Source organism: Chiloscyllium punctatum, chromosome 46 (genome assembly GCF_047496795.1).
Source record: "Chiloscyllium punctatum isolate Juve2018m chromosome 46, sChiPun1.3, whole genome shotgun sequence".
Classification (NCBI taxonomy): domain Eukaryota; kingdom Metazoa; phylum Chordata; class Chondrichthyes; order Orectolobiformes; family Hemiscylliidae; genus Chiloscyllium; species Chiloscyllium punctatum.
Window position 1 is genome coordinate 61,799,178 of NC_092784.1, and position 12,599 is coordinate 61,811,776.

At 45.6% G+C, this 12,599-nt stretch overlaps 1 protein-coding gene across 2 annotated transcripts in view; it reads right to left on the bottom strand.

The window, feature by feature from the left end:
• Positions 1-269: 269 nt before the first annotated feature.
• The window catches only part of dennd1c (DENN domain containing 1C), a 67,369-nt gene continuing 55,039 nt past the window's right edge, over positions 270-12,599 (bottom strand). For both annotated transcript variants that reach the window (XM_072564442.1, XM_072564441.1), the window contains 5 exons: positions 10,243-10,299; positions 5,968-6,102; positions 5,044-5,111; positions 4,091-4,301; positions 270-3,120 (listed from right to left, as the gene is read on the bottom strand). In XM_072564442.1, the coding sequence (XP_072420543.1) occupies positions 1,999-3,120; positions 4,091-4,301; positions 5,044-5,111; positions 5,968-6,102; positions 10,243-10,299 (1,593 nt within the window). In that variant the 3' untranslated portion in view covers positions 270-1,998. The remainder of the gene's footprint in view (positions 3,121-4,090; positions 4,302-5,043; positions 5,112-5,967; positions 6,103-10,242; positions 10,300-12,599) is intronic.

The window sequence follows — 12,599 nt, forward strand, 5'->3', positions numbered from 1 at the left end:
GGTACACTACATCCACTGGATCTCCCTCGTCCATCTTCCGAGTTACATCCTCAAAAAATTTAAGAAGATTAGTCAAGCATGATTTCCCCTTCATAAATCCATGCTGACTCTGTCCTATCCTGTTACTATTATCCAGATGTGCCGTAATTTCATCCTTTATAATAGACTCCAGCATCTTTCCCACCACTGAGGTCAGACTAACTGGTCTATAATTTCCTGCTTTCTCCCGCCCACCCTTCTTAAAAAGTGGCACAACATTAGCCGCCCTCCAATCCTCAGGAACCGACCCCGATTCTATTGAACTCTGGAAAATAATCACCAGCGCATCCACGATTTCCCGAGCCACCTCCTTCAGTACCCTGGGATGCAGGCCATCAGGCCTGTCCTCTAACCATAAGCATGGTTAGAGGACAGGCTAACTAGTAGAAGACAGAGTACAGCTAAAGGGTGGCATTTTCAGAATACAGCAGTAATGAGTGGAGTGCTACAGGGATCAGTGCTGGGGCCATAATTATTGATCATGTATATTAATAACTTGCATGACGGAAATTAATGCTATATTGTCAAGTTTGCTGATGAGATGAAAACAGGTGGGAAAGCAAGTGTTGAGGGTGTACAAAGATTCTGTAGAGGGGTCTGGACAGATTAAGTGAATGGGCAAAAACTTAGCAGATGGAATAAAATGTGAGGCTATGTACTTTGATAGGAAACTACAGGAGATGATATTATTTCATCTGAGAAAAACTGCAGAAAGCTACTGAACAGAGGAATTTGGGGATCCTTGTGTATGAATCACAAAAAGCAAGCATCCAAATTCAGTAGGAATGAAGAAAAGCAATTAGAATGTTGGTCTTCATTCCAATGGGGATAGTGGATAACAATTGAGAGGTCTTGCAAAAACTATACATAGCACAAGTCAGACCACAGCTGGAATACAATGAACATTTCTGATTCCCTTACATAACAAAAGATTTACTGGCACTGGAGGCAGTCCAGAGAAACCTTATTAGGTTGGATATGGAGGGAGTTTCATATTAAGTGGGTTGGGCTGTACCCTTTGGAATTTTGAAGAATAACAGGAGATCCTTTTGAAACATAAAAGATTTCAGGGGTCACGACAGAGAAGATACTGAGATGTTATTGCCCGTCATGGGAGAGTGTAGGACCAGAGGACATCATCTCAGAGTAAGTGTTTAAGACAGAAATGAGAAGGAATTTATTGAGTTCGAGTGTAGTGAATCTGTGGGATTCTTTACCTGAGTCATTAACAATATTCAAGGCTGAGACAGGCAGATTTTTAAAGTGTAAGGAGGAGTTATGGCGATAAAGCCAGGAAGTGGAGTTAAGGATCAGCTGTGATCTCATGGATAGAGTGAATGACCCACTTCTGTTCTGACATCTTGTGGTCTGAAATCTCAATATTTCACCTCTTTATGACTCACAAAATGAAGATTTAAGACAAAGATTTGCTTTGTTTAGGTATCCCCTGCACTTCAAGCAAATTTGCAGGATGTTGAACAAGTTGTCTCAGATTTGACTCTACTTCACACAACTAATAACATATTTCTTGTCCTGTCACAAAGCCAATTGTGTGAGAACCTGTTTGCAGCCCCTATGCTGCACATTGCTCTTTTAAATATAGAAAACTCTGAAAACATATTGGCTTACTTTCTAAATACCAGGCCCCATCCCTCCTCTGGACATTTCTGGAGCTTGAGTCGTTGTTCAGGAAGCCATTTCTTAAAACAGTTACTGAGTGGAAGAAGTTAATGGAAAGATTAAAAATTGCTCTTCCAGTTTACAATGGACAGCTTTCAAGGCTTCAGCTCAGTTCTTCGATATAAGTAAAAAAAAAATTCTGGTCACTGACCTGGAAACTAATGTGTGACATGCCACACAGCCGCAAAGCAAAGATCAGAAACCCAACATATCCAATATTCAGTTAGGAAAACACATGCCCCAACCTTGGAAAAAGTCAATTAGAAATTCTGTTGTTTGCTAGGATTCAAATCTCTTCTTTAGCTCTGAAACTTTTTTGGGAGGTGTAATGTCAGAATCTTTATCACTAGGTGTTGCTGGTTCAGGTCTCTGTTTCTCGCTCTCTGGAGATGGTGAACTTTTGCCTGGCCTCCCATTATTTGAGGTGGTGAGCTCAGAGACGGCCTTTCCTGCATTAAGGTCCTCTTTACACTCGGCTTTGCCACTTCTGCCCATGCTCCCCCCTGCTGATACTGTTGACTGGTGCACCTTCCCTCTCACGGAATCAGCCTTTTGTTCCCCTGAGCGAGCCTTGAAATAAGAGAGGGCAGACTGTATGGGGGGAGTTGTTTCCTCCCCACCAGTGGGCATGCCTGCAGGAGCAGACAGAGGGAACTCGGTGTGTGAAACTGGCTCCTTGGATCCCATCTCCTGGCCATTGGAACTCTCCTCCTTTGTATCACTGCCATCTAATCCTTTGTTGGCCTGGGCAGTCAGCCTTGCTCTCCGGCCCATGGTTGATGTTTTAGGAGCAGTTGGTGGTGGAAGTTTTTCAGTGTTCTTGGTCTGGTCAGGTATAATCTCTGTGGACACGACTGCATTCTCAACATGATCCCCTGCTGCTTCTTGTCCATGGTGCTGCTTCAATTCACCTTCAGATAGTTTCAGTTCACCGAGCCCTACAGTCTCAGTTTGCACTTCACCTCTAATCTTGCTCACCTCCAGCTGAGAATCTCCATTTTCAGCCAATGTTTCGTTGAACTGGGCTAGTGAAGATCCTTTATCCCAGTGAATCCCTGTACATTTATCATTAGCTTTGCCAGACAGGGAGTTGGATGAAGGCTCCTCTGTTGATCCAGGATCTGTTGTGTTGTTGTTGATCAGAGAATTGCATTTCAACGTCTCTGCTTTGGGAGCTGGTATGTTTTCTTCATGACTGCTGCTGGAGAGACTGCCAGAATCTCTGAGGTCTGGCTGGCTATTGGACACTGACGATAGGCCTGACGATTCATCCAGAGAAGCTGACAGGGACTTCACACACTCTGCAGAACCGTCCAAACCCCAACTGCCAGGTTGAACTGGTACAGACTCCCTCCGACTATTGCAGTTGAGGTTTTCCTCACTGGGATTGATGTCTTTAACCTGCAAACATGAGAAAGACAAATGAGCAGTTTTATCGATAATACATTGAAACAACTGTTTAGTGCAGACTTCTGGATAAGGAATGCATGTCGTCGTGATAATAAGATACTGTGACCCCAGGTTGCAGTGTCAGGCTTTTCCTGGTCCCAGACAATGTCTTCTCCATATTGTCACAAATAAAATTAAATATGAGCCAGAGAGAGGTATGTTCAAACAGATCTTACATATCACTGAGATTTAGCACACTTACGCTGTCCTTACTGGCTCCAGCATTTGGAGAAAGTGAGGACTGCAGATGCTGGAGATCGGAGCTGAAAAATGTGTTGCTGGAAAAGCACAGCAGGTCAGGCAGCATCCAAGGAGCAGAAGAATTGACGTTTCGGGCATAAGAAGGGCTTTTGCCCGAAATGTCGATTCTCCTGCTCCCTGGATGCTGCCTGACCTGCTGCGCTTTTCCAGCAACACATTTTTCAGCTCCAGCATTTGGACACTCGCTTCTTAACTACTTTTTGAAGCTGTCACTACAGAATTTTATTTTTATTTTTATTTATTTTTAATTGTTTTGCACAGATGACCACCTCAGGGTGACTGGATGTGGGCTCCATCTGTCAGTCTTGTTCACTTCCAGGGTGTGAATGTATTTTTAAAATGGCTTGTTAATCTGGGTGATGGTGCAGGGATAAACATTGGTTAGCATTGACTCTGGGATCTTTATCATGCACCTCAGAGGGCAAATGGGGAATTAAGTTAAAAGCTTTGAGAATGCAGCACTCCCTCAACACTGCACTGTGGATTCGGGATCTGGGTTTCTGGCATGATGTTTGAAACCCATGTCCCAGGGAGGCAACATTACGTCAGAAATAGACATGGGTTCGGTGGACTGGAGACTTTGAAGCTGTTTTGCGAGATAAGGGACTGACTGGACAGGAATGAGCAGACAAAGAATGATCGATGTTGCAGGATTTCTCACCCTACGGATATCCTCCATTGAATCCAAGTTGTAGAAATCAAGGCTGCGAGTACCATACAGAAGACCCTTGTCGTGTACTGTCCGTGTGCTGAGAGTGTCAAAGATCTCACCAAGTAGATCCATATCCTCATCCTGCAGAAGGTTACAATCTAGAAGCTCATCTTCAATGGTGTCCAGTGAGCTCTCCAGCCCCAGCTCTCTACTGTTGGATCTGCACAAGACAGGCTCATAAATTACAGGCAAAATAGAAATCAGATGGACCACAACTGGAATGGGCTCAGGTTGCAGATCCTATACTGGGACATAAAAACCTCACCGGGCATTTACAAAGGAAATGTCAAAACAAAAAGAGATAGAGTGGTCTTTCCATGAGAGTTCAGTCGGTTGGAGCCCAGGGTGACAGGATCTGTGGCCTGGGAGGTGTTAACATTCCTAATGTTGAGCGGATATACAAAGGGGGAGCTGTGAGAGGAAACAAGAGAGGTGCTGGGGTTGGTGGGGTCACTAATACCCCACACAGGAAAGGGGAGGGGGGTAAATACTCCACACAGGGAGGGGAAGAGGGTTAATACCCCTCACAGGGATAGGGAGGAGGTTAATACCCTTCACGGGGTGGGGGTTGGAGGGGGTTAATACCCCATACAGGGAGGGAGTAGGGGTTAATAACCCATACAGGGATAAGGAGGGAGTTAATACCCCTCACAGGGATACAGAGGGGGTTAATACCCACACAGGAATAGGGAGGGGGTTAATACTCCTCACAGGGATAGACAAGGGGTTAATACCCCACACAGGGAGGGAGAGGGGGTGGTGTCACTCCTACATATGATTATGGGATGGGAAAGTGCCATTAAAGGGGAGTGTGTCAGGAACAGGTAGACAGGGTGGGTGTAGTCAGGGTCCCAGTGGTAGGGAGTCAGGATGGGGATTGTATCTGCCATTGAAATTGTTACCTGTCTGTCCCAGGGGGCAGCGCAGCATCTGCATTGGTGGAGCGAGGAGCTGGTCGCCGAGGACGAGACTGGAGGGAAAACAGTGAACATCGAGTCATAGAGATGTACAGCATGGAAACAGACCCTTAGGTCCAACTTATTCATGATGACCAGATATCCCAACCCAGAACCAACTTCACACTCTCAACCCCCATCTTCCCCAGCTCAGCCCACTCCTGTCACTCTCCTATAAACCCTCCATAAAATAAGAAAAGGGCATTTTGTTCTAAGGTTGAGAAAGTGGGCATTTTGTTTGACATGACTGAGACCAGTGATAGTGGGACAGCTGTTTGTGTAATGTAGACTACTCCTGTTTGACCATGAAGGTCCTTGCTTCGAGCTGATGCTCCCCTTACTGCTCCTCCATGTGATATAGCCATGGCTACCAGAACCTGGCTCTCTCTAAAGGTCACTAAAAAGTGTGGTGCTGGAAAAACATAACAGGCAGTGGAGCAAGAGAATCGAGAATACCCAAAATGTCAACTCTCTTGTTCTTCAGATGCTGCCTGACCTGCTGCGCTTTTCCAGCAGCACATTTTTTGGTTCTGATTTCCAGCATGGGCAGTCCTCACTTTCCCCTAATCTCTCTAAAGGTAACCTGGTGTAGGGCTTCAGGGAAGCTGGGACAGTGGGGGGAGGAGAAAACAGCCAGAGTTATTCTCTGTTAATTACCACCCCTGCCGAGCTCTACATGGTGTCGGTCAGGATTACACTCAGTTAAAGACAGTCTCGGGTTAAATAACATTGTGTCCATAGTGCGCAGGGCATGGCTGGGGTAGGGTAGCAGTGGGACAGTCCATGTGCCAGGCTAGAGATGAGCAGCAAGGGTGCAGATACCCCATGCCTGTTCGGAATACCTAGCCAGTCGCCAAGGCTGCTCCTTACCTGGCCAAAGTGCTGGGTGATGGGCAGGCGATTCTGTAAACTCTCCGACTGCATACGCCTTTGATGGGAGGAGCCTCCTATGGACTCACACCTCAGGGAGCCCCCGCGCTGAACCCCTCGCTCCACACTCAACTCCTGGAAGTGAAACACCATGCATCACTTGACTGCAATACCCAACGAGAAAGGCCAGGCCGGACCAGGCTTCACTGTGCCTACATACTGCATTGCAGTCACACTCACACTCACCTTCCATATTGGACTGATGTAGACAAACTCAGAAGTCACATGACACCAGGTTATAGTCCAACAGGTTTATTTGTTTATGTGAGGGGATGGATGGTGGGGAGGGGAGGTGAGGGTAAGGTGGAGAAGGCAGGGGATTATGGACAAAATGAATCAGGATCCAGAATGGCAGGAGGAAGTGAAAGAAACGCCACTTACTGGGTTGGGGAGGAGATAGAGCGAAACAGAGAGAGAGAGAGAGTTGGGGAGGGGAGTGGATAGGTAGGATTAGATGGGGGATGGGTTGAAGGGGATGTGACTGAGGAAGCAATTTAAATAAAACCAATAGCATTACAGAGTACTGAAAACAAAAAATGCTGGAAATCACAGTGATGTACAGTATTTTTTGAGTTCAGTACAGATTCCAGCATCTACAGGAATTTGCTTCAACATTATAGAGTATCAAGGCTGTAGTCTCTGCAATACTACATAGGAAATATTACAAAACTCACTAAAACGTATAGCTTAATATTTAAGGTGAGATCCCTACTCCTGGATATCAAAAGCATAACAACCTTAAATATTTTAGTCCTTAACTGCAGCAACTTAGAAAGGGTTTAAGAACAATCAATAAGGATAGGGAAGAGGTCCGTCTGAAATCTAATTCCAAATAACATGTCAGTTTTGGGAAATCGATTTAATACAATATTTCAGCGTAGTCCAGGAAGTCTTTCTCAAAGTGATAACATTCTTGAATTGACTCTGGGCAGGTGGAAAGTAAATTCCAGAGTTATTTATTTATGTGGTGAACAGACATCCTGTTTTGCTGTGACCCTCTCAGTTTTTCTCGGAAGGCCCAGAAACCTGTATACTTTCTCCTATTGGCTCAAATGTACATATTTCACTTGTTTCTTTAGCTTTCACACAGTATTACCCTCTGTCTACACTTTCTCCCCAGAGTCCCTGTCCCTTTTATCACACCGATAAAACAATTCTATAATTGATGCAAACTCTTCTGCGCTGTGTGAACTCCTATGTTATAAAGCTCAGCATCACGACTAAACACCTGTCACTGTAGCAGGTACTAGCCTCCCCCATCTTTTTCTTGGCTGCCAACATCTTTAAGCTCACAGCATCAAATTCACAGTGCTGCCCCACAATCTATAAAACTGGACTGAAGAAAACTAGAGCTTTTAAAAACCCCTCTCCCCAGCTCCACTCCACTTCTCACTCCCACCTAGATGGGGAAACCTGTGAGTGAGCTCCCCTGTGTAAGCTGTAATTGTGAATGAAGTGCACCAGGACTTCACGTTGATTTCAAAAAGTCGTGATGCAGTTCACTTACTCTCACCATGTTAAAAGACTGATGCAAAAGGTCGGATTTCTTGGAAATCAGAGCTTTGCTATCCTTCTTATTTTACTCCTGACTTAATAAAGCAACTTTACCCCTGCACATGCCTTCTGTGTTGTGTTGACATACATTATGGGGTAGGTCAGTTTGTAATATACAACCTACAGACTGAAGCATGTTTTGTAAATGAGTTTCAGTGAGATTCTATAAACAGTGAAGAATGTTATATACAGTGTGTGGTAACACAGCAAACAGACTAGTCTGGGCTGTACTGTGGTAGATAGAGGACAACCTTTATTGCTGCATATTAGCTAAGAAAGAGACTGCAGGTCATAGAGTCATAGAAATGTACAGCATGGAAACAGACCCTTCGGTCCAACTTACCCATGCCGACCAGATATCCTCAATTAATCTAGTCCCACTTGCCAGCATTTGACCCATATCCCTCTAAACCCTTCCTATTCATATACCCATCCAGATGCCTTTTAAATGCTTCCACCACTTCCTCTGGCAGCTCATTCCATACACATACCACCCTCTGTGTGAAAAAGTTGCCCCTTAGGTCTCCTTTATATATTTCCTCCCTCACCCGAAACCTAGGCTGTTTAGTTTTAGACACTCCCACCCCAGGGAAGAGACTTTGTCTATTTACCCTATCCATGCCCCTCATGATTTTATAAACTTCTATAAGTTCACCCCTCAGCCTTTGACGCTCCAGGGTAAACAGCCCCAGCCTATTCAACCTCTCCTTATAGCTCAAATCCTCTAACCCTGGCAACATCCTTGTAAATCTTTTCTGCAACCTTCCAAGTTTCACAACATCCTTTCTCTTGTAGGGAGACCAGAAATGCGTGCATTATTCCAAAAGTGGCCTAACCTGTACAGCCGTAACATGACCTCCCAACTCCCTATACTCAATACACTGTATAAAGAGGCTAATGATACGGCCCATGAACAGGGGTCACTCTTCCTTTGACTCACTAAACAGAATGTCCCTTGACAATGGATGTCCCTGGAGCAGCTAAAGGTAGGGCTGGATCTTCCCATGCAATGGTTTGCCCAATCAGAAGCTGCAATGGGCCACTGAAGATAGAAGTTCACGTGATGATTCTTCCTGGAAAATATCCCGAGAGAGTTGGCAAACTTTGAGCTAGATGCATCGTCTTCCCAAGGTTTCTCAATGTGTCCCATATGAACATAAGAATGAGGAGCAGGAGTAGACCCATTCACTCACATCACAGCTGATTTAATTACTCCACATCCCTGCCTACCCTAATATTCATTCAGCCCTCACTTAGAAAGAGTCTTGGACTTGTGAAAATCTGACTGCCAGAAGAAGTGGTGGAGGCTGGTCCAATTGCAACATTTAAGAGGCATTTGGATGGGTATATGATTAGGAAGGGTTTGGAGGGATATGGGTCAGCTGCTGGCAGGTGGGACAAGATTGGGTTGGGATATCTGGTCGGCATGGACAGATTGGACCAAAGGGTCTGTTTCCATGCTGTAAATCTCTATGAATCTATTTAGGAATTTGCTGACTGCTGTTCCAGAGTTAGGGTTCGGGGCAATTGGATAGGATTAGGGTTAGGGGCTGTTGGATAACATTTGGGTTAGGGGCTATTGGATAGGATTAGGGTTGGGGCTATTGGATAGGATTAGATTTAGGGGTTATTGGATAAGATTAGGGTTAGGGGCTATTGGATAAGATTAGGGTAAGGGGCTATTGGATAGGATTAGGGTTGGGGCTATTGGATAGGATTAGATTTAGGGGTTATTGGATAAGATTAGGGTTGGGGCTATTGGATAGGATTAGGGTTGAGGCTATTGGATAGGATTAGGGTTAGGGGCTATTGGATGGATTTAAGGTTAGGGGCTATTGGATAGGATTAGGGTTAGGGGCTATTGGATAGGATTTGGGTTAGGGGCTATTGGATAGGAGTAGGTTTAGGGGCTATTGGATAGGATTAGGGTTAGGGGCTATTGGATAAGATTAGGGTTAGGGGCTATTGGATAGGATTAGGGTTAGGGGCTATTGGATAAGATTAGGGTTAGGGGCTATTGGACAGGATTAGGGTTAAGATCTATTTGGTTGGATTACGTCAGGGTCCATTTGATTGGATTAGGTTAGGGTTTACTCGATTGGGTTAGGGTTTATTTGATCACGTTAGGCTTTTTAATTTGATCAGGTTAGGTTAGGGTTTTATTTGATTGAGTTAGGTTACGGTTTTATTTGATTGGGTTAGGGTTTATTTGATCAAGTTTGGTTAGGTTTTATTAAATTGGTTAGGTTAGGGTTTATTTGATCGGATTATGTTAGGGTTTATTTGATCAAGTTTGGTTAGGATTTATTAAATCGGGTTAGGTTAGGGTTTATTTGTTCGGGTTAGATTTGGGTTTATTAAATCAGGTTAGGTTAGAGTATATTTGATCAGGTTAGGTTAGGGTCTATTTGATCAGGTTAGATTTGGGTTTATTAAATCGGGTTAGGTTAGAGTATATTTGATCAGGTTAGGTTAGGGTCTATTTGATCGGGTTAGATTAGGGGTTATTAAATTGGGTTATGTTAGGGTTTATTTAATCTGGTTAAATTAGGGTTTATTTGATGCATTCGACACCCTCCCTTATCTAATTCTAATTGCTCTGAATAATTCAGACTATTGGAGAACAAAGTGAAAGTTAAAGCTGAAAGAAACAGTCAGTACCTTGTGTTTCAGTCGACTTTTCAAATCCTTCAGTCCCAATTTAGCTTGACCTTTAGCCTGGAAATGAAAGATCATCAAAACAGGTGAGTTTTCTGCATCTTGAAACATAACCCCCTGCCCACTCTCACTTAAATCTCTACCTTTCTTTGGTTTAGGCTCAGTGAGACTCAACAACATTTAAAATTTATAAAATGTCCTATGCTTCCCAAGAGTTTTCCCCCACCTTTTCCTCCGCTACATCGATGACTGTATCGGCGCTGCCTCGTGCTCCCACGAGGAGGTTGAACGGTTCATCCACTTTACCAACACCTTCCACCCTGACCTCAAATTCACCTGGACCGTCTCAGACTCCTCCCTCCCCTTCCTTGACCTTTCCATTTCTATCTCGGGCGACCGACTCAACACATGGACATTTACTATAAACTGACCGACTCCCACAGCTACCTAGACTACACCTCCTCCTACCCTGCCCCCTGTAAAAACGCCATCCCATATTCCCAATTCCTTCGTCTCTGCCGCATCTGCTCCCAGAAGGACCAGTTCCAAAACCGTACAACCCAGATGGCCTCCTTCTTCAAAGACCACAATTTCCCCCCAGACGTGATCGACGATGCCCTCCACTGCATCTCCTCCACTTCCCGCTGCTCTGCCCTTGAGCCCCGCCCCTACAACTGCCACCAGGACAGAACCCCTCTGGTCCTCACCTACCACCTCACCCACCTCCATATACAGCGTATCATCCGCCGTCATTTCCGCCACCTCCAAACGGACCCCACCACCAGGGATATATTTCCCTCCCCTCCCCTATCAGCGTTCTGAAAAGACCACTCTCTCTGTGACTCCCTCGTCAGGTCTACACCCCCCACCAACCCAACCTCCACTCCCGGCACCTTCCCCTGCAACCGCAAGAAATGCAAAACTTGCGCCCAAACTTCCCCCCTCACTTCCCTCCAAGACCCCAAGGGATCCTTCCATATCCACCACAAATTCACCTGCACCTCCACACACATCATTCACTGCATCAGCTGCACCCGATGTGGCCTCCTCTATATTGGAGAGACAGGCTGCCTTCTTGCGGAACGTTTCAGAGAACACCTCTGGGACACCCGGACCAACCAACCCAACCACCCTGTGGCTCAACACTTCAACTCCCCCTCCCACTCCACCAAGGACATGCAGGTCCTTGGACTCCTCCATCGCCAGACCAGAGCAACACGACGGTTGGAGGAAGAGTGCCTCATCTTCCGCCTAGGAACCCTCCAACCACAAAGGATGAACTCAGATTTCTCCAGTTTCCTCATTTTCCCTCCCCCCACATTGTGTCAGTCAAATCCCTTGAACTCAGCACCGCCTTCCTAACCCGCAATCTTCTTCCTAACCTCTCCGTCCCCACCCCATTCCAGCCTATCACTCTCACCTTGACCTCCTTCCACCTATTGCATTTCCAACTCCCCTCCCCCAAGTCCCTCCTCCCTACCTTTTATCTTAGCCTGCTGGACACACATTCCTCATTCCTGAAGAAGGGCTTATGCCCGAAACATCGATTCTCCTGTTCCTTGGATGCTGCCTGACCTGCTGCGCTTTACCAGCAACACATTTTCAGCTCTGATCTCCAGCATCTGCAGTCCTCACTTTCTCCTCAAAGATTTTTTCCCAAGAGTTTTGCAGACAACATTTAATATTTAGGCAGGTGAGGTAGTAAAGCTTGGTCAAAGAGATAGTTTTCAAGGAGGACCATGAAGGTGGAAGTAGAGCATGGAGAGGTGAAGGGTGAGAATCTTGTTGGCAGTGTGTGTAAAACCAGAGATTGTAGTAGGGACACACCATGATCCAGAATGTGGTTCTCCAGGATAGGTCTGAGCTGAGAACCTTCATCCCCATCTTCAGTTGTTGCTGGATTGTGATTGTGAGTGGAACTTGGAGGGCGGTTGATTGAGCTGAGCTGAAATTGGTGGATCTTTATGTGGGCTTCAGCCTACCACCAATTCAGTAACCAGCCAAACAGAACGACAGCCTTTGCCAGTGCCCACACCTCAGACCAGGGGGTTCACAATACAGTCAGGATAACTGTGAAGAACATACCAGTCAACCCGACCCTCTATGTGAAGTGAGTCCTCCTGGATTGCTGTTGATTCCAAGCAGATAGTCTTTTGCTGAGTTCATCAGGAAGGATGTGAGCCTGAGATGGGTGACTATTCCAGGCAGGGGAAGCCTGTAGGCCTAAGCCTTGCTGTACATGGATGGTGTTGCTGTTTTCTACTCGGATCCAATGTCAGTGAACAGACCCATGAGTATCTGTGACCAGTTTGAACTGGCCTTGGGAGCCAAAGTAAATTGAGGGAACAGTGAGGCCACGT